This window comes from Ornithodoros turicata, chromosome 1 (assembly GCF_037126465.1).
Source record: "Ornithodoros turicata isolate Travis chromosome 1, ASM3712646v1, whole genome shotgun sequence".
NCBI classification, from domain to species: Eukaryota; Metazoa; Arthropoda; class Arachnida; order Ixodida; family Argasidae; genus Ornithodoros; species Ornithodoros turicata.
Window position 1 is genome coordinate 164,099,423 of NC_088201.1, and position 21,799 is coordinate 164,121,221.

The 21,799-nt window shown below is 46.2% G+C and overlaps 1 protein-coding gene across 2 annotated transcripts in view; it reads left to right on the forward strand.

The window, feature by feature from the left end:
- Window positions 1-21,799, forward strand: part of LOC135372367 (atlastin-2-like) — a 64,398-nt gene that overhangs the window by 6,687 nt on the left and 35,912 nt on the right. For both annotated transcript variants that reach the window (XM_064605994.1, XM_064605995.1), the window contains exons 3-5: window positions 13,327-13,454; window positions 13,709-13,765; window positions 13,956-14,027. In XM_064605994.1, the coding sequence (XP_064462064.1) occupies window positions 13,327-13,454; window positions 13,709-13,765; window positions 13,956-14,027 (257 nt within the window). The remainder of the gene's footprint in view (window positions 1-13,326; window positions 13,455-13,708; window positions 13,766-13,955; window positions 14,028-21,799) is intronic.

Below are 21,799 nucleotides of genomic sequence, written 5' to 3' on the forward strand. Positions count from 1 at the left end.
CTATGGCTGCACGTAGAGAAACAGATACTGATGGAACGATGCGACAGCACCAGAGGACACGTGTTTCGCTGTGTTGGCGGCCCATCAGCTCTGGATAGCTGCGCATCGTTCGGAATTGGCAAACCAGGGGTCGCTCAGCGAGCGATATACACCTGGGAGGGCGACTGAGCACTCCTCAATGCCACAGTGCAAGCCAGTGAATTATAAAGAGAAAAAAAGCCATTAAAGAAGCAAGTAAATGACGCTAGAGGTGTTTGAAATTCAAACTTACAGATTAAGGTGGCTTCTATGGCTGCACGTAGAGAAACAGATACTAATGGAACGATGCGACAGCACCAGAGGACACGTGTTTCGCCGTGTTGGCGGCTCGTCAGCTCTGGGTAGCTGCGCATCGTTCGGAATTGGCAAACCAGGGGTCGCTCAGCGAGCGATATACACTTGAGAGGGTGACTGAGCACTCATCAATGCCACAGCGCAAGCAAGTGAATTATAAAGAGAGAAAAAAAAGCCTGAAATCCAAATGAAGCTCATATTCGTTGTACAGGTCACTGTTTGGACAGATGGACGGTCCCCGATTACGAAGCGAGAGTTCGTGGTCAGTGAGGGTTGCGGATGATAAATTCACGACATTATTTTTTATGTGACTTGCATCTGGAATAATGGTTGTCGGTTGGGGGCTGGGCCCTGTATCTACGGGATTTGCGGTGGGAGGCGCAGTCGTTGAGGTGTCATTCGGCGGATATCACCGCGGGATAACTTCTTATGTTTCCTTACGTTTAAGTGATTCCTTTTCTTTTGAATAAAATCGTCCAACTCCTTATGGAGATTATCCAAAATTTGGGATGTAATAGTAGCTGCGGTGAGCTCCTCACTCAGATCATTTACTGTACTGCGACAATGGGATATTAGAATTTCTGTAAGGTTCAGACTGGAATGTACAAGGACGTTCTCCCAAAGTACGTGCTCTTCTGCGCGCAGTTGGAATCTGGGCTTGACCTTAATTTGTAGGCCTTTGGGGAATTTTCTCTAATTGAATCTTACAATAAGAACAAGTTATTCCCCAAAGGTTTGTTCGTGTTAGATTTTTGCCACCTTGTAAAGTTAATGTCATGTACCCAATGTTAATGTATGCAAATATTTGCGAACTGAACTCAGAAAGTTGCCAAGGGAAGGTCACATTTTTACACCACCAATATGAAGAGCGTGCCGAATTCACTCAAATTCATGCTAATTGACAGTGATATTCATGAACTACCCCATCGAAAAAAAAAAAAGCCGAATATCATGTTTTTCAGAGCACCGTACAATAACGCGCGATGTCTTTTTGAGCGGAGTCGCTTGCAGTCCGACGAAAGGAGGTTCCGAAGCCAGCCCACAGAGTGACAGTAGAAAAAGTAACAGTTCCTAAAATTGGGAGAGGGAAAGTCGGACGTGATAAGCCATGCCTGCGTTATGTCTTTCGGGATGGGCTGGGTTTCCAACCTCCTTTCGTCGGACTGACAAAGATTGCGCTGAAAAATTCATCGTGCGCTATTCTCTGCGACCTCCGTAGAGCATGATGTTCGGCTATTTTTTCCGATGAGATAGCTCCTGAATATCCCCGTCAATTATCATTAATTTGAGTAAATTACACACGCTCTTCAAATTGGTGGGGTAAAAGGTTACCTTTACTGGCAAATTTCCGACCTAAGCTCCCAAAAATTTACATAATTAAACTTACGTCACACGACATTCACATGAGGAGTTGGGAAAAACCCAGTAAGAACAAATACTGTTGACCGCATAACTCTAGGTGGTGTAGTTTTTTTTATTATAATTCAATGACACGTTTTCTGGGACACCCTGTATATATATATATATATAAGGGAAAAAATTACCAGGAGATATTTGGCTGCACGTATAGCATATGTTTGTAAGTCAAACGTCGCCATGCCAGTACTGGACAGCTGTTTAGGCCTTCTTCGGCCTCATCAGCACTACACAGGCAGCACTACATGGCGTCAGAAGGTCGCGGGGCACGTGATGGCTCCCGTCAGGGTGTCCTAAGAAACACCTGAAAGCCCAGTGCAAAGCCAGTCAATTTTTTTTTCAAGCCAGCCAATTTTTTTCCCCCTTATACAATTGACTGGCTTTGCACTGGGCTTTCAGAGGTGTCTTAGGGCACCCTGACGGGAGGCATCACGTGCCACGTGACCCTCTGACGCCATCCACTCAAATGTTGCCTGCCTGCGTACTGCTGATGAGGCCGAAGAAGGCCGAAACAGCTGTCCAGTACTGGCATGGCGACGTTTGACTTACAAACATATGCTATACGTGCAGATGGCAATACATCTGACGCTAATCTATCTGATGAGGACACCGCTGTGGACAACCCCGTTGTGGAGCGTCAGGATATAGCTGTTGAAGGTAAAGCTCAGCACCATCTCAGTTTTAGACCAAATTAACTTGTTTTTTACCGTCTTAGGTTGTGCTTCTGAAACTTCTTCAGAAGAGGATGACGACGTCGAAGTCGATAGGCAGGCCAAACAGCGGAGGAGACCCATTTGGAAAGTCGGAGTGCCATTTAACTCGACACTGAATGAGGTCCCAGACGACGTGAGCAGTGATTCAGAACTCAGACAAAGCTGGTTCCCCAAGGATTATTTTTCGCAGTACATTGCAGAAGAAGATTTCACCAGAATTAAAGAAATGACAGATATCTCATACATGCAGCGGAAAGGGAAGCCACTAAGTACAACAACGACTGAAATTAAACACTTTGTGGGAGCCACCTTTCTAATGAGCTGTCTTCGCTACCCTCAGATTGCACTGTACAGGAGACGCAGCACAAGGGTAGCAGCTATTACTGACAAAATGACGAGGGACAGGTACTTTGCCATACGCAGCAACATCAAGGTCGTCAATGACCTAGAAGTAATTGCAGAGAAACGAAAAGAAGATCGCTTGTGGAGGGTGAGCCCACTCGTGAACAAGATAAAGGCAGCCTGCAGGCGTCATCCCAGATCATCGTGTGCAACCATAGACGAACAAATGATACCATTTACAGGTGCCACATCTCTTCGTCAGTATGTCCCAGGGAAGCCACACCCAACAGGACTAAAGAACTTTGTGCTTGCCAGTCCATCTGGAATGGTGCTTGATTTCGAATTGTACCAAGGAAAATCGACGTTTCAGGAAGAAGGTGAAAGAAGTCTGGGTCTCGGACCAAGTGTTGTTCTTCGCCTAAGTGAAACACTGCCTCCAGGGAGTGCAATGTTCTTTGACAGGTACTTCACGACCGTCCCTCTACTTGAAACACTCGCTGCTCGCAACATTCGATGCACTGGGACAATGATGCGAAACAGGATTCCGAAGGGGTCGAATCTCCTTGATGATAAGGCCCTTCTCAGAAGTGGAAAAGGCTCCTTTTGTCAGTCCGTAAATAATGACAATGGTGTGTGCCTTGTGAAATGGTGCGACACCAAAACAATAACATTTGCATCAACTCATGTTGGGAAAGATCCTGTTGGTGAGTGCAGAAGGTGGTGCCGAAAAGACAAGTGCTACAAGATGGTACCACGTCCCAAGGTAGTTGAAGCCTACAATTAAAAGATGGGTGGGGTGGACTTGTGTGATCGCATGATGAGCTTTTACCCCTCCTCAGCAAAAACAAGGAAGTGGACAGTCAGGACTCTACTTTTCTTCTTGGACCTGGCTGCCCTAAATTCATGGATGCAGTACAGGGAGGACTCTTCGGCTCTCGGACGAACCAAGAAGACCACACTGATTTTTTTTAGAATTTAAAATGCACCTTGCACACACTGTTGGCTGCTGTTGACATGGACCCAGAGTGCAGCGATGATGATGAACCGCCAGGGGAACCCTCGCCGCGAATAAAGCCATTACCCAGCATAGATGCTCGCAGAGCATCTGCCAAGCATCTGCCAGAGGTCATGGACCAAAAATCCTCATCTCGGTGCAGAAATCCTGGATGCAGCCAGCGAACAAAATTTAAATGTGCAGCCTGCGACATGTACCTCTGCCTTACTGTGTCTCGCAATTGTTTCAGTGCTTTCCATACATAGTTTGAAATTTTGACTATCAAGTGCTGCTTGTGTGCACATAAATAAAGTATTTTTTTCAGCATTTCAAGCAATGAGCTGATGTGCGGCCTACCACATCACAATTTTCCATCATCACGATAGAGTCCCAGTGTGCATTGTAATGCACGCATCCGTACAGCCAAAGTTAAAGGGATAGAGGCATTTTTTTTCGTAGCCTGTTTACTCTTGTGATAATGACTACAGCTATGCATGCGAGCGTGCTCTATCATTCCTAGCATGCGCTCGGGTGTGACGAGGATATATATATATATATATATATTTACAATTTGATCGTGCACTCCCAGCCAAGGACAGCTGTTTCGCTCTACTTGGAGCTCGTCAGCCTGGCGTAGGGAAGTGACACGATCTTGGGTCGGCACAACAGTGCGTCTCGGCGAGACGTCAATGTTCCACGGTGATGACGCCACCTGTGGAGGCCGCAGTGCAAGCCAGCAAGTACATATAAAAAGTAAAAAACTAGCCGAAGCTCTGTAGCTGCACAATGTTCCACGGTGACGACGCCACCTGTGGAGGCCGCAGTTGACGCCGAACATTGACATCTCGCCGAGACGCACTGTTGTGCCGACCCAAGATCGTGTCACTTCCCTACGCCAGGCTGACGAGCTCCAAGTAGAGCGAAACAGCTGTCCTTGGCTGGGAGTGCACGATCAAATTGTAAACATATGCTCACCGTGCAGCTACAGAGCGTCGGCTATTTTTTTTACTTTTTATATGCACTTGCTGGCTTGCACTGCGGCCTCCACAGGTGGCGTCGTCACCATGGAACACTGACGTCTCGCCGAGACGCACTGTTGTGCCGACCCAAGATCGCGTCACTTCCCTACGCCAGGCTGACGAACTCCAAGTAGAGCGAAACAGCTGTCCTTGGCTGGGAGTGCACGATCAAATTGTAAACATATGCTCACTGTGCAGCTACAGAGCTTCGGCTATTTTTTTACTTTTTATATGTACTTGCTGGCTTGCACTGCGGCCTCCACAGGTGGCGTCGTCACCGTGGAACATTGACGTCTCGCCGAGACGCACTGTTGTGCCGACCCAAGGTTGTGTCACTTCCCTACGCCAGGCTGACGAGCTCCAAGTAGAGCGAAACAGCTGTCCTTGGCTGGGAGTGCACGATCAAATTGTAAACATATTCTCACCGTGCAGCTACAGAGCTTCGGCTATTTTTTTACTTTATATATATATATATATATATATATATAGGGGGAAAAGCCATTAAAAATAAGTAATGACGCTAGACGTGTTTGAAATTCAAACTTACAGATTAAGGTGGCTTCTATGGCTGCACGTAGAGAAACAGATACACATGGAACGATGCGACAGCACCAGAGGACACGTGTTTCGCCGTGTTTGCGGCTCGTCAGCCCTGGATAGCTGCGCATCGTTCGGAATTGGCAAACCAGGGGTCGCTCAGCGAGCGATAAACACCTGAGAGGGTGACTGAGCACTCCTCAATGCCACAGCGCAAGCCAGTGAATTATAAAGAGGGGGAAATTATAAAGAGGGTGAAAAAAGCCATTAAAACCAAATAAGTAAATGACGCTAGTCTAGCGTCATTTACTTATTTTTAATGGCTTTTTCCCATCAATATATATATACAGGGTGTCCACGCTAAGTGTGAACAGATTTTTTAAAAATATATCAATCACTTTTTCCGAGATGAAATCAATTGCAATACAGCATATGCTGAAGGGCACTCCCTAGGGGGGTATAACACACTCCTAAGGCAATGTCTTAATTAACTTTCAATAATTAACTTTTTTAATTATAAAAGCTACGAAGTTGCTCCAATGAGATCATCTGATCTCTTCGGTCACCAGATACCAAAGCCGTTTTCAGAACAAAAATCCGTTCGATAGATCGTCCGCAAAAAATTCGTGAAGGAACGCCATTTTTTTCTTTATTTTATTCATTGCGCATCTCTAGAGACGCGTCATTCCTTCGCCCCCAATACGAGAGGATGAAAGAGCACACTATCGCCTCTTGCGTCCTGGAAAAAGATTAAAAGAAAACAGAAAATGCAGCCCAAGATAAGGGCAGTTGCGATAGTCACCAGATAGATTTGTGTTTTTGTTTTGTTTCCGCAAGTTAAAGCTAATCTTCGACGCATCTGTGCTCTTTCACTCTCTCACACTGGGGGTAAAGGAAAGCCGCTTCTTTGAAGATGCGCAATAGACCAAATAGAGAAAAAAATGGCGTTCCTTCACGAATTTTTTGCGGACGATCTACCGAACGGATTTTTGTTCTGAAAACGGTTTTGGTATCTGGTGACCGAAGAGATCAGATGTTCTCATTGAAGCAACTTCGTAGCTTTTATAATTAAAAAGTTAATTATTGAAAGTTAATTAAGACATTGCCTTAGGAGTCTGTTAATGCGCCTGTAGGGAGTGCCCTTCAGCATATGCTATATTGCAATTGATTTCATCTCGGAAAAAGTGATTGATATATTTTAAAAAAATCTGTTCACACTTAGCGTGGACACCCTGTATATATATATATATATATATATATATAAAGAGGGATAAAGCCATTAAACAAACAACTAATTGACACTAGACGTGTTTGAAATTCAAACTTACAGATTAAGATGGCTTCTATGGCTGCACGTAGAGAAGCAGATATTCGTGGAACGATGCGACAGCACCAGAGGACGCGTGTTTCGCCGTGTTAGCGTTCACATGAGCCTAAAGGAGATATCCTTTTTCGCACGTCCTATCAATTCGCTGAATTGTAAGTCAGCGAACGGATAGCGGTGACGCGAGATTAACACTCCTTAAAGCTCATTCGCCTCATTCTTCAATCTGCACGTCACGAATCACCATGCAAAATATTATCGCTGTGCTTTCTAATGTCACAGCGCAATCAAATTTACAAAAGCCGTGGCAGACCGTAGCAGCCGCGGATGGTCGATCCTCCCGTGACGTCGAAAGAGCCCCGTGCATTTCTTCTCTTCTCAGATCACGCGCTGCTTACATATCCTTGAAATGCCGAGATGACGTCGCGAGACACATGCCAGGGGAATAGGCTACGTCACGACGTACCCTCCGCCTTCTTCTCTCACTCTTCAGTTTCCTCTTTCAAAAATTGACCTATTTCCTAAAAGTATTAGGAATAGAGCCCCGCACGCCCCTGCAGATTACCTGCGCCCGCCGTTGCCTCGGCACACGCCCCAGCAAAAAAGACATAACGACATAAGTTCAATGACATAACTGTATTCATTTTACAGTCAAGGTTCATATCCAACCGCAGCAGACAACAACGTGAGTCTTATTTAATCCATAAATTCCAATGCACAATAAACGAAGAAAGGCATATTGTCCACAGTCCGCAGCCTGAGCTCATGGTCAGATTTGAGCACTCAGTCACCCTCGCAGGTGTATACCGCTCGCTGAGCGACCCCTACTTTGGCAATCCCGAACGATGCGCAGCTACCCAGAGCTGACGAGCCGCAAACACGGCGAAACAGGTGTCCTCTGGTGCTGTCGCATCGTTCCATGAGTATCTGTTTCTCTGCGTGCAGTCATAGAAGCCATCTTAACCTGTAATTTTTAATTTCAAATACGTCTAGTGTCATTTACTTGTTTCTTTAATGGCTTTTTTCCCCTCATTATAATTTTTGCTAAATAGTAATATAAGCTATAATAAATATATAAGCTATATAATAATATAATAAATATAATAATATAAGCTTGCATTGTGGCATTGAGGAGTGCTCAGATCGCTCGCTGAGCGACCCTGGTTTGCCAATTCCGAACGATGCGCAGCTACCCTGAGCTGACGAGCCGCAAACACGGCGAAACACGCGTCCTCTGGTGCTGTCGCATAGTTCCATGGGTATATGTATATATATACTTTTTCCGAGATGAAATCGATTGCAATATAGCATATGCTGAAGGACACTCCTTAGGAGGGCATTAGCAAGCTCATAAGGGAATATTTAATTAACTTTCAGTAACTAACTTTTAATTATAACAGCAACGAAGTTGTCCCAATGAGAACATCTGGTCCCTTCGGTCAACTGATTCCGGAACCGTTTCAAGAACAAAAATCCGTTCGATGGAATCGTCCCCCAAAATTAGTGAAGGAACACCCTTTTTTTTGTTTACTGCGCATCTTGGGAGACGCGTCTTTCCTTCGTCTCCAATGTGAGAGGGTGAAAGTGCACACTATCGCCTCTTGCATCCTGGAAAAGGTCAAAAGAAAACAGAAAATGCAACCCAAGATAAGGGCAGTTCCGGCAGAGTCACCCGATACATTTGTTTTTGTTTTCTGTCGGTAAGTTAAAGCTCTTCTTCGACGCATGGGGCGGCACTGTGCTCCTTCAGCCTCTCACATTGGGGTGAAGGAAAGACGCGTCTCCGAAGATGCGCAATGAAAAAAATAACGAAAAGAACGGTGTTCCTTCACGAATTTTTCGTGGACGACCTACCGAACGGATTTTTGTTCTGAAAACGGCCACAATATGAGGAGACCGAAGGAAACAGATGTTCTCATTTTATAATTCAAAAGTTAATTATTGAAAGTTAATTAAGCCACTGGCTTAAGAGTTTCTTAATGCCCTCATAGGCAGTGCCCTTCAGCATATGCTATATTGCGATTGATTTCATCTCGGAAAAAGCGATTTACGAGGGTCGACGTTTCGGCAGTCTGCGCCGCCTTCGACTGGACTCTTATATACATATATATATATTGAAAAAATATGTTCGTATTTAGTTGGGACACCCTGCATATACATATTCTCTAAAAGGTGTCCTCCGATGGTCCCAAAAGTTGTAGTACCCATTTAATGCCGACAGCTCGCTGCTCTAGAAGTCTTGTTTTTCACGAAACACATTTGAATTTTTATTTAAATAATGAGCCCCTTATACTCATTCGCACGGTGCGCGGCTTGTAGGTGGTAACGGACACATACTTTGAAAAAGGAAAGTTATTCGATTGGTGTACCCGCTCGTGAATTATTTAGCCTAGGGATCTACCTGAGACACCCTGTATAGTATAAGAGCAGCCTAGATGATGCTTTTTCAGTTGAGTTCTACGGCCAGGGAGACATCTTCTCTAAGAAAGTGTGCAACTACAACATCACTAATTACTTGAAGTCATTAATAAACTTTTTAACCAGGGGTATTCGGGTAGAAGCGAGATGGCAAATTGAAGCACGCACGTGCGTTAAAATATCTAATTCCGAATTTTTATATGCAAATGAGCCAAAACCGAAACCGCGGCGACCGGGAATGCGGAGCGCTTATTTCACATGCTATGGAGGAATGAAGCGATTACAGTAGGTGCCGTCTAGCTGCCCTGATATATTGCTTTTCGGCAAACATAAGCATCCGTCGGTGAGGATGATATATCCTCTCAGGGGCGCTTTTTCGGTTTCCGCTCATCTGCATGTAAAAATTCGTGAACGCGTATTTTAACGCAGGGGCGGGCTTCAGAATATTTTAAACGGGAGATGGCGTTCAACGAGCATAGTATTTCAACCTTGCATGTCGCTTTGCACCGAAACTTCGTAATTCAAACGCTAATTAATGGATTTTAAGTAATTAGTCACCTCGTTGTTACGTACTCTCTTCCAGAGGATGCAGCCTCGCATTTCGCAAACTGCATCTATATTGCTCCCATGGCTTTTTAAATAAAAATTATGTAAAGACTAAAAATAAATACCTCGTATATTGGATTCCTTCGATGAAATAAATACAGGGTGCATCACCTAAAGGTCTGTTCCGACATATAGCTATATTCTATATAGCGCTAGAAAATAGCCCGATATTTTCCTCCTCACAGTACTCCAAACCGCCAAGAATTAGCGCTTGCCGGAGTTATCACTAAATAGTAGCACTAAATTCGTTTTGACCAATGCGGAGGCTCTTCAATGATGACGTCGCGGAAGTCATCGAGTTGTTTTTCTTTCGGATTTCACGGCACGGCGACCGCATTAGAACTGGCGAGTCTGTCATCCAAAATATCTGGTAATTTTTGGATTAGTCAGTCGATCGAAGTAGTTCGTTCGTATGCTGTCGAAGTCCGTAGGTGCCATGATGGGAGAGACGGAAACAACCTCCGAGCTTCCGCTGAATTATAGCGCCAGTGTGAATTCGCAAGTGTGAACCGTCCGACAACAGTGCGCGCTAATTTAACGCGCTGTATTGTAGCGCGATATTAGCGCGCTGCTATATGTCGGAACAGGCCTTACGGCTGTCCAGAATTTTATTAAATTCCCGATTTGGTTTTCTCACAGAAAAGTTGTCCAATATACCTAGTCACGATGGGCTATACTCAAAGGTGGAGGTGCACCATTAGGCGCAGCCGTTAATTAACTTTTGTAATTAATCTTCATAGTCAGTGAAAATCGGATTACCGCACTATTGCAAAGTTGCACAGCACACTTCCAGGGAGTCTCCTCCGCTAAAATCGAAACCGCAGCGCTTTTTCGTGCACAAAAAAGCCGTGGTAAACAATGTGCGAAAATACAATATTTTCAAGCGATAAGCGATTGCGTCCTGGTCGGTACCGTTATTTTTGTTTGTTAAAACATCGTACAAGGTACACACCTATCGAGCAGCGAAGCGAGTCATTCTTTATCTGCATGATTTTGGAAGTTATGGATTGGCAGTTTTACTGTGTGACATTTATCAGATTAAATCACGAACGGTGTCTGGGGGGGGGGGAGGGGTGATGTTGATGATGATGATGATTGTATTTTATTGGCCCAAAAGCAACTCAGGCTATAATACGCAAAAAACATGGAAAAATATCGTAGAAATTAAGAAGCGCACAATCATAGTGTATTTGAAAGCCCATATACCTATCAAGCTAAAAGTTCTTGAAGGAGGTATAAGAGGTTACCACTCAGCAAAAGGGCTGAATGTAGCTCATGAAAATGATGATGTCAACCAGATAATGTTGAGAACGAAACCGAAGGCGGCATAACGTAGGTTTGGTGAGAACGTCGGCTGATAACTAAGGTAGGGAAACGGCGTGGTTGGTAATTCATACTTAAAGCTTTACAGAGACGAGGACACGAATAACCTGACGGGAAGGCTGCATACTGAAAACTAAACGTTTTTTTTTCTTTATTGTTGACACACTGAAGTAGCAAAATTCCATTTGGTAGGCATATATCACAAACACGTGAACAGTACACTCTTAGAAATGAATTTTACCGCATAGTACACTCCTGGCCAACCATCATCGCGAATGATATCGCTATCTGCCACGATTAGTTGAAAATGGGAGGCGTACGCCTTTTTTTGTGACAATTATGAACCGCATAAGTGTCACAAAAAAGGCATATGCCATCCGTTTTCAACAAATCAGAGCAGATGACGATATCATTTGAGATGATGGCGGTTAGGTAAGAGCGTGCTATGCGGTGAAGTTCACTTTTAAGAGTGTACAAATCACTGTCGTCTGAGATTGTTGTGAGATTGTTGTTTGAGATCGAGAGATGGTGTGATTACACATTTATCACAGGCTTTATGTATCTAGTAGGCTTCACGGATCTCTCTATCCAGTTGTTTTTGAAATGTTGCTACTATTGGGGTTTTTTGAAATAGAGGTTCGCGTCTGCAGTTTTGCAGATAACTGCCAGATGACCAGGCGCATGCTCTCTGAACCTTCTTTTTGTACATCTGCCCGTTTGGCCTATATAGACTGTGTTGCATGATAAAAGGATACTGTAGACAGTCCCTTGTGCACATCTACCAGTTCATTCTTGCGCTGTAGCCGTCAAGTTGTTAGCTTCTTTTCTTTTTTGTTTATGGCAGGGCATACCTTGAGATATTTGTTTGGGGCCGTGATGGCCACAGGAACTGCGCGTCTTGCTCCATTTCTTTTTAATTGTGCGTGATCCTATGGATGTAAGGTAGCTTGACCGGTCTGCTGTTGTGTCTTATTCGATTCTTTTAATGTGTTTAGCATGGTTTCTGCAATTTGTAACAACAGGGTTTCTTGGTACAAGCTCCTTCTCATTCTATCTAACTGCATGCGGAATCTTTCATTGAGGGTATGCGTATATGATTTGTCCAAGGCTGCAGTAAGTGTGGACATGATGATAGCCCTTTTCACAGTCCTTGAATGCCCTGAATCGTATGAAAAGATACCTTTATTAGATTTTGAGTCATAGGCCCAGCACAGGTGACCAGCCTCCCGCATGATCATGATATCCGAAAATTGTCAGGTAACACATCTGTAAATTTCATTTCCTGTACGTACTGGTCGAAAAGATTCCTTATGTATGAAATATCAAAGTCAGAATTGACATCTGAGGTGTCACAGCACAACAAAAAGTCATGTACATAGCGAAAGATCCCTCCCGTCTGGTTCTTTCTGGCGTTGTCTCTCCGCTGTGTATAACTTTAAGCGGACTGAGAAGTAGCATCAATATTCCATCTCACACTTACTGCGGGATACTACTCACACAAACGGCATGTTTCATGCGTTAAGAAACAGCCTGTTGCCAGTTGAGAAAGGGTGGCACCGATAAGGGTCCAGGAGAAAGTGGCCGAAAAACCCGCGCAATGTTGGAATAGTTTGCATTTTCGCGCATTTTTTTACTACACCACAGCAAGGGCTGCGGTTTCGATTCTTGAGGGGTGTGCTTCTCATGGTCTACAGCTTTGTAATTACGAGGGTAAGCTATTTTCACTAATTATTACGATTAGTTATGAAAGTTAATTAACGGCTTTGATAATTATAGTTACACAACCGCCTGGAGTAGGCCCCATCGGGAATAAATACAGTCAAATACTTTTGCAAAAGTTAAATAATTTGGGAATTTTATCAAATTCCGATTGCCGACTAAAGTGTTATGAACCACGACGCCGTGACCTTTACAAAGGCACCGTCCTACAGATATCATAGTACAAAGGAAACATGCGAGGTTCTCCTTCTTTGATCAAAAGGGGAACATGTGCGTGGACTCACCATCTCGTTCACTAACATAGAGGGAAGCACAGTCCTATGGAATCTGGTAAGTCAGGAACTACACTCCCTGTCCGCTTAAATAGGAGTGTAGTCCTGTGAAGAAATCTTTTGACAGGGAGCACACGGATTTTTGTCGCCCTTGGGCGACATATCATTTCAGTCGCCACAATTCTGTTCAGCTGGAGGGATTCGTCTACTAGAACACTCATTTGCTTGAACATTCTTCCTACGTGTACACTGTTTTCTAACTACACACTCAAGTACATCGGTACCTCACAATACGAATCTTCATTCACAGATATATCTGGAGGATTTAAGCATCACATGAGGGACCTCGTGTCTTATCTTCTTTCACCCGAAAGGCTTGTTCCAAAAAAGGTCAATGGAAGGATTATCAAGTGCAAGGAGCTCTTGTGGATGTTTCAGGTGAGCTCTGTGTGCTGTATATTGTAGACGCCTTGTATTATCACAGAATGAGGACATTGCCGAACTTTGTTTGTTTGCCCTTATTTCGCTTCTTTTTGTTGAAGCATTCAATATCTACTGACATAATTTATCAATATTTATTTATTATTGTGTATGAAGCACACTATAGCAACGTTACGAGTTATTTATATTCACCGATGTGCGTGAGACCGCCAGCGGGGAAGTGACTATAAAAATGTGTTTATATATTTCAGACTTATTTCACCGTCTTCGACCGAAAGGAGCTCCCTCAACCCATGTCTGTCTTCAACGTAGGTTTGACTGCACATGAGATTTGTTAGTGTAGTAAATTTAAGTAGAACTGACGTAATGTTCAAGAACCTGCCTCTCACACATCAGTATTAATGAATACAACGAATAATTGAAATTTTTCCATGTACTTTCTATATCTTACCTTGATAGCGATGCAGAAAGTTTCCTCATTATCATTTCTATTCACAGGCAACTGCATTTATCCACAATAAGAGAATCAGGGAAGAAATCATCCAAAAATATGAAACTGAGATGGAAAAGGTAAGCCACCCATTGGCATATTTCGCTCAACCGAACTTTTTTCTGTCGGCCAGATAGGATAATATCACCCAAAAGAAACTCTCAATACATAAGCGTCACAAACAGGCGTATGCCACTACATGGCGCCTTTCCAGCGGTCACTCTAAGTATCATCCTGGTCATCTGTGGGATACTCCAGCGAAGTACACATTGCAAAGCACAGCAGCGAATAATCGTGCAGCAGCTGTTCGGCTTGAGGGACATCGTGGCTAAACGCTGTGTCACTGTGACGTACATGTACTGCAGAATCTCCTTTCTTCAATTCACTAGTGAATTTAGCTACACATAGCGTCGGGCGCACATGGCTCTGTGAGCAGCGTAGCGAAAATAAATTAGGCCTTAATGGAGCCTGTGCACCAGGTAATCACCTGGGACATTGTAGCTTATCGTTCACATGAGCCTAAAGGAGATATCCTTTTTCGCACGTCCTATCAATTCGCTGAATTGTAAGTCAGCGAACGGAAAGCCATGACGCGAGATTAACCCTCCTTAAAGCTCATTCGCCTCATTCTTCAAGATGCACGTCACGAATCACCATGCAAAATATTATCGCTGTGGTTTCTAATGTCACAGCGCAATCAAATTTACAAAAGCCGTGGCAGACCGTAGCAGCCGCGGATGGTCGATCCTCCCGTGACGTCGAAAGAGCCCCGTGCATTTCTTCTCTTCTCAGATCACGCGCTGCTTACATATCCATGAAATGCCGAGATGACGTCGCGAGACACATGCCAGGGGAATAGGCTAAGTCACGACGTACCCTCCGCCTTCTTCTCTCACTCTTCAATTTCCTTTTTCAAAAATTGACCTATTTCCTAAAAGTATTAGGAATAGAGCCCCGCGCGCCCCTGCAGATTACCTGCGCCCGTCGTTGCCTCGGCACACGCCCCAGCAAAAAAGACACACACACAGACACACACACACAGATATATGTATATGTACATGCGACAGCACCAGATGACACGTGTTTCGCCGTGTTTGCGGCTCGTCAGCTCTGGGTAGCTGCGCATCGTTCGGAATTGGCAAACCAGGGGTCGCTCAGCGAGCGATATACACCTGCGAGGGTGACTGAGCACTCCTCAATGCCACAGTGCAAGCCAGTGAATTATAATGAAGGAAAAAAGCGATTAAAGAAACAAGTAAATGACACTAGATGTAATTTGAAATGAAAAATTACAGATTAAAATGGTTTCCATGGCTGCACGCAGAGAAACAGATACTCATGGAACGATGCGACAGAACCAGTGGACACGTGTTTCGCCGTGTTTGCGGCTCGTCAGCTCTGGGTAGCTGCGCATCGTTCGGGATTGCCAAACTAGGGGTCGCTCAGCGAGCGGTATACACCTGCGAGGGTGACTGAGTGCTCAAATCTGACCATGAGCTCAGGCTGCGGACTGTGGACAATATGCCTTTCTTCGTTTCTTGTGCATTGGAATTGATGAATTAAATAAGACTTACGTTGTTGTCTGCTGCGGTTGGATATGAACCTTGACTGTAAAATGAATACAGTTCGAGAATGTTGACTTGTCAGGTTGACAGGCAGGTGAACCTGACAAGTCAACATTCTCGAACGTGACCCATTGACAACCGCCAGGTGGCGGGGTTTTCCCTTTCCCGATACGTCACTATGCGAGCCTTTATAAGCTCTGGGTATCACTGACATACTTTTGTCCTGACGAAGGCGGACCTCCCGCCGTAACGTAGACAACCCTTTTAGCATTCCAAGTATCTTAAATGTAAATAAATTATCCCCTTTTTTCTTACTTCCCGTACCTTCGTAGTCTGTGTTTCAATTTTAATTTCAGCAATATATATATATATATATATATGGAGAAGGATAAAAGTTCAGAAGGCCACGAAGTGAATAAAGTTATGAAGGAATGAAGGAAGTCCTGAAGAAGGCGGAGCTTCCGCTGCAACGTTGACCATACCCCTAGATATCTTTCTATTCGTTTAAATTGTAATAAAGCGTCCCGTTTTATACTTCCCCTACCTTCTTTGTTTGCATTTCACTCCTTCATAGCTGTTTATATATATGTATATATATATATATATATATATATATATGTGTGTGTGTGTGTGGGTGTTTATAATTTGATCGTGCACTCCCAGCCGAGTAGAGCTGTATCGTTTGACTTGGGACTCGTCAGCCCGTAGTAGAGAAGTGAAACGATCTTGGGTTGGCACGATCAGTGCGTCTCGGCGAGACGTCAATGTTGCTTGGTGACAGCGCCACCTGTGGAGGTCGCAGTACAAGCTAGCAAGTACATATACTAAGAAAAAACAGCTAATGCTCTATGGCTGCACGTCGAGCATATGTTTACAATTTGCACTCCCAGTCGAGTAGAGCTGTTTTGTCCTCATTGGGACTCGGAAGCCCGGAGTTGGGCAGTGAGACGATCTTGGGTGGCACTAACAGTGCGTCTCGGCGAGACGTCAATGTTGCACGGTGACAACGCCACCTGTGGAGGTCGCAGTACAAGCTAGCAAGTACATATACTAAGGGAAAACAGCTAATGCTCTATGGCTGCACGTCGAGCATATGCTTCCAATTTGATCGTGCACTCCCAGCCGAGTAGAGCTGTTTCGTCCTACTTGGGACTCGGCAGCCCGGAGTTGGGAAGTGAGACGATCTTGGGTGGCACTAACAGTGCGTCTCAGCGAGACGTCAATGTTGCACGGTGACAGCGCCACCTGTGAAGGTCTCAGTACACGCTAACAAGTACATAGACTATGGAAAAACAGCTAATGCTCTATGGCTGCACGTCGAGCATATGTTTACAATTTGCACTCCCAGCCGAGTAGAGCTGTTTTGTCCTACTTGGGACTCAGAAGCCCGGAGTTGGGAAGTGAGACGATCTTGGGTGGCACTAACAGTGCGTCTCGGCGAGACGTCAATGTTGCACGGTGACAACGCCACCTGTGGAGGTCGCAGTACAAGCTAGCAAGTACATATACTAAGGAAAAACAGCTAATGCTCTATGGCTGCACGTCGAGCATATGTTTAAATTTGCACTCCCAGCCGAGTAGAGCTGTTTTGTACTACTTGGGACTCGGAAGCCCGGAGTTGGGAAGTGAGACGATCTTGGGTGGCACTCACAGTGCGTCTCGACGAGACCTCAATGTTGGACGGTGACAGCGCCACCTGCGGAGGTCGCAGTACAAGCTAGCAAGTACATATACTAAGGAAAAACAGCTAATGCTCTATGGCTGCACGTCGAGCATATGTTTAAATTTGCACTCCCAGCCGAGTAGAGCTCTTTTGTCCTACTTGGGACTCGGAAGCCCGGAGTTGGGAAGTGAGACGATTTTGGGTGGCACTGACAGTGCGTCTCGACGAGACCTCAATGTTGGACGGTGACAGCGCCACCTGTGGAGGTCGCAGTACAAGCTAGCAAGTAAGGAAAAACAGCTAATGCTCTATGGCTGCACGTCGAGCATATGTTTCCAATTTGATCGTGCACTCCCAGCCGAGTAGAGCTGTTTCGTCCTACTTGGGACTCGGAAGCCCGGAGTTGGGAAGTGAGACGATCTTGGGTAGCACTAACAGTGCGTCTCGCCGAGACGTCAATGTTGCACGGTGACAGCGCCACCTGTGGAGGTCGCAGTACAAGCTAGCAAGTACATATACTAAGGAAAAACAGCTAATGTTCTATGGCTGCACGTCGAGCATATGTTTACAATTTGCACTCCCAGCCGAGTAGAGCTGTTTTGTCCTACTTGGGACTCGGAAGCCCGGAGTTGGGAAGTGAGACGATCTTGGGTGGCACTAACAGTGCGTCTCGGCGAGACGTCAATGTTGCACGGTGACAGCGCCACCTGTGGAGGTCGCAGTACAAGCTAGCAAGTAAGGAAAAACAGCTAATACTCTATGGCTGCACGTCGAGCATATGTTTCCAGTTTGATCGTGCACTCCCAGCCGAGTAGAGCTGTTTCGTCCTACTTGGGACTCGGAGGCCCGGAGTTGGGAAGTGAGACGATCTTGGGTGGCACTAAGAGTGCGTCTCGCCGAGACGTCAATGTTGCACGGTGACAGCGCCACCTGTGGAGGTCGCAGTACAAGCTAGCAAGTACATATACTAAGGAAAAACAGCTAATGTTCTATGGCTGCACGTCGAGCATATGTTTACAATTTGCACTCCCAGCCGAGTAGACCTGTTTTGTAATACTTGGGACTCGGAAGCCCGGAGTTGGGAAGTGAGACGATCTTGGGTGGCACTAACAGTGCGTCTCGGCGAGACGTCAATGTTGCACGGTGACAGCACCACCTGTGGAGGTCGCAGTACAAGCTAGCAAGTACATATACTAAGAAAAAACAGGTAATGCTCTATGGCTGCACGTCGAGCATATGTTTACAATTTGCAGTCCCAGCCGAGTGGAGCTGTTTTGTCCTACTTGGGACTCTGAAGCCCGGAGTTGGGAAGTGAGACGATCTTGGGTTGGCACTAACAGTGCGTCTCGGCGAGACGTCAATGTGGCACGGTGACAGCGCCACCTGTGCAGGTCGCAGTACAAGCTAGCAAGTACATATACTAAGGAAAAACAGCTAATGCTCTATGGCTGCACGTCGAGCATATGTTTACAATTTGATCGTGCACTCGCAGCCGAGTAGAGTTGTTTCGTCCTACTTGGAACTCGGCAGCACGGAGTTGGGAAGTGAGACGATCTTGGGGGGAGGGGGTGATGTGGGGGGAAGGTGCGGTCAGCCTGCTCTAAAGCGGCGGCTCGGTGCACCCAGGGGATGGAGAAGAGGGGAGGATGAAAGAGGGAGGGGAGAGATGATGATGGCACAGGAGAGGGAGGGCGTGCTAACCCTCTTGCTCTGGGATTTGGGTAGTCCAAGAGGATTAGCCACCACAGAAAACATGCGAGCATCCCTCAGTAGTCTTCATTGGGGAGGTCCCTGTACAACGGTAACCGCCAGGATTATTGGCGAAGTTACCCCATCAAGACGATCTTGGGTTGGCACTAACAGTGCGTCTCTGGGAGACGTCAACGTTGCATGGTGACAGCGCCACCTGTGGAGGTCGCAGTGCAAGCTAGCAAGTACATATACTAAGGAAAAACAGCTAACGCTCTATGGCTGCACGTCGAGCATATGTTTCGAATTTGATCGTGCACTCCCAGCCGAGTAGAGCTGTTTTGTCCTACTTCGGACTCGGAAGCCCGGAATTCGGAAGTGAGATGATCTTGGGTGGCACTAACAGTGCGTGTCGGCGAGACGTCAATGTTGCACGGTGACAGCGCCACCTGTGGAGGTCGCAGTACAAGCTAGCAAGTACATATACTAAGGAAAAACAGCAAATGCTCTATGGCTGCACGTCGAGCATATGTTTACAATTTGCACTCCAGCCGAGTAGAGCTGTTTTGTCCTACTTGGGACTCGGAAGCCCGGAGTTGGGAAGTGAGACGATCTTGGGTGGCACTAACAGTGCGTCTCGGCGAGACGTCAATGTTGCTTGTTGACAGTGCCACCTGTGGAGGTCGCAGTACAAGCTAGCAAGTACATATACTAAGAAAACACAGCTAATCCTCTATGGCTGCACGTCGAGCATATGTTTACAATTTGCAGTCCCAGCCGAGTAGAGCTGTTCTGTCCTACATGGTACTCTGAAGCCCGGAGTTGGGAAGTGAGACGATCTTGGGTTGGCACTAACAGTGCGTCTCGGCGACACGTCAATGTTGGACGGTGACAGCGCCACCTGTGGAGGTCGCAGTGCAAGCTAGCAAGTACATATACTAAGGAAAAACAGCTAATGCTCTATGGCTGCACGTCGAGCATATGTTTACAATTTGCAGTCCCAGCCGAGTGGAGCTGTTTTGTCCTACTTGGGACTCTGAAGCCCGGAGTTGGGAAGTGAGACGATCTTGGGTTGGCACTAACAGTGCGTCTCGGCGAGACGTCAATGTTGCACGGTGACAGCGCCACCTGTGGAGGTCGCAGTACAAGCTAGCAAGTACATATACTAAGGAAAAAGAGCTAATGCTCTATGGCTGCACGTCGAGCATATGTTTACAATTTGATCGTGCACTCCCAGCCGACTAGAGCTGTTTCGTCCTACTTGGGACTCGGCAGCCCGGAGTTCGGAAGTGAGAGGATCTTGGGTGGCACTAACAGTGCGTCTCTGGGAGACGTCAACGTTGCATGGTGACAGCGCCACCTGTGGAGGTCGCAGTGCAAGCTAGCAAGTACATATACTAAAGAAAAACAGCTAACGCTCTATGGCTGCACGTCGAGCATATGTTTCCAATTTGATCGTGCACTCCCAGCCGAGTAGAGCTGTTTTGTCCTACTTGGGACTCGGAAGCCCGGAGTTGGGAAGTGAGACGATCTTGGGTGGCACTAACAGTGCGTCTCGGCGAGACGTCAATGTTGCACGGTGACAGTGCCACCTGTGGAGGTCGCAGTACAAGCTAGCAAGTACATATACTAAGGAAAAACAGCTAATGCTCTATGGCTGCACGTCGAGCATATGTTTCCAATTTGATCGTGCACTCCCAGCCGAGTAGAGCTGTTTTGTCCTACTTGGGACTCGGAAGCCCGGAGTTGGGAAGTGAGACGATCTTGGGTGGCACTAACAGTGCGTCTCGGCGAGACGTCAATGTTGCACGGTGACAGTGCCACCTGTGGAGGTCGCAGTACAAGCTAGCAAGCACATATACTAAGGAAAAACAGCTAATGCTCTATGGCTGCATGTCGAGCATATGTTTACAATTTGCACTCCCAGCCGAGTAGAGCTGTTTTGTCCTACTTGGGACTCGGAAGCCCGGAGTTGGGAAGTGAGACGATCTTGGGTGGCAGTCACAGTGCATCTCGGCGAGACGTCAATGTTGCACGGTGACAGCGCCACCTGTGGAGGTCGCAGTACTAGCTAGCATGTACATATGCTAAGGAAAAACAGCTAATGCTCTATGGCTGCACGTCGAGCATATGTTTACAATTTGCACTCCCAGCCGAGTAGAGCTGTTTTGTCCTACTTGGGACACGGAAGCCCGGAGTTGGGAAGTGAGACGATCTTGGGTGGCACTAACAGTGCGTCTCGGCGAGACGTCAATGTTGCACAGTTACAGCGCCACCTGTGGAGGTCGCAGTACAAGCTAGCAAACACATATACTAAGGAAAAACAGCTAATGCTCTATGGCTGCACGTCGAGCATATGTTTACAATTTGCACTCCCAGCCGAGTAGAGCTGTTTTGTCCTACTTGGGACTCGGAAGCCCGGAGTTGGGAAGTGAGAGGATGTTGGGTGGCACTAACAGTGCGTCTCGGCGAGACGGCAATGTTGCACAGTTACAGCGCCACCTGTGGAGGTCGCAGTACAAGCTAGCAAGTGCATATACTAAGGAAAAAGAGCTAATGCTCTATGGCTGCACGTCGAGCATATGTTTACAATTTGATCGTGCACTCCCAGCCGAGTAGAGCTGTTTCGTCCTACTTGGGACTCGGCAGCCCGGAGTTCGGAAGTGAGAGGATCTTGGGTGGCACTAACAGTGCGTCTCTGGGAGACGTCAACGTTGCATGGTGACAGCGCCACCTGTGGAGGTCGCAGTGCAAGCTAGCAAGTACATATACTAAAGAAAAACAGCTAACGCTCTATGGCTGCACGTCGAGCATATGTTTCCAATTTGATCGTGCACTCCCAGCCGAGTAGAGCTGTTTTGTCCTACTTGGGACTCGGAAGCCCGGAGTTGGGAAGTGAGACGATCTTGGGTGGCACTAACAGTGCGTCTCGGCG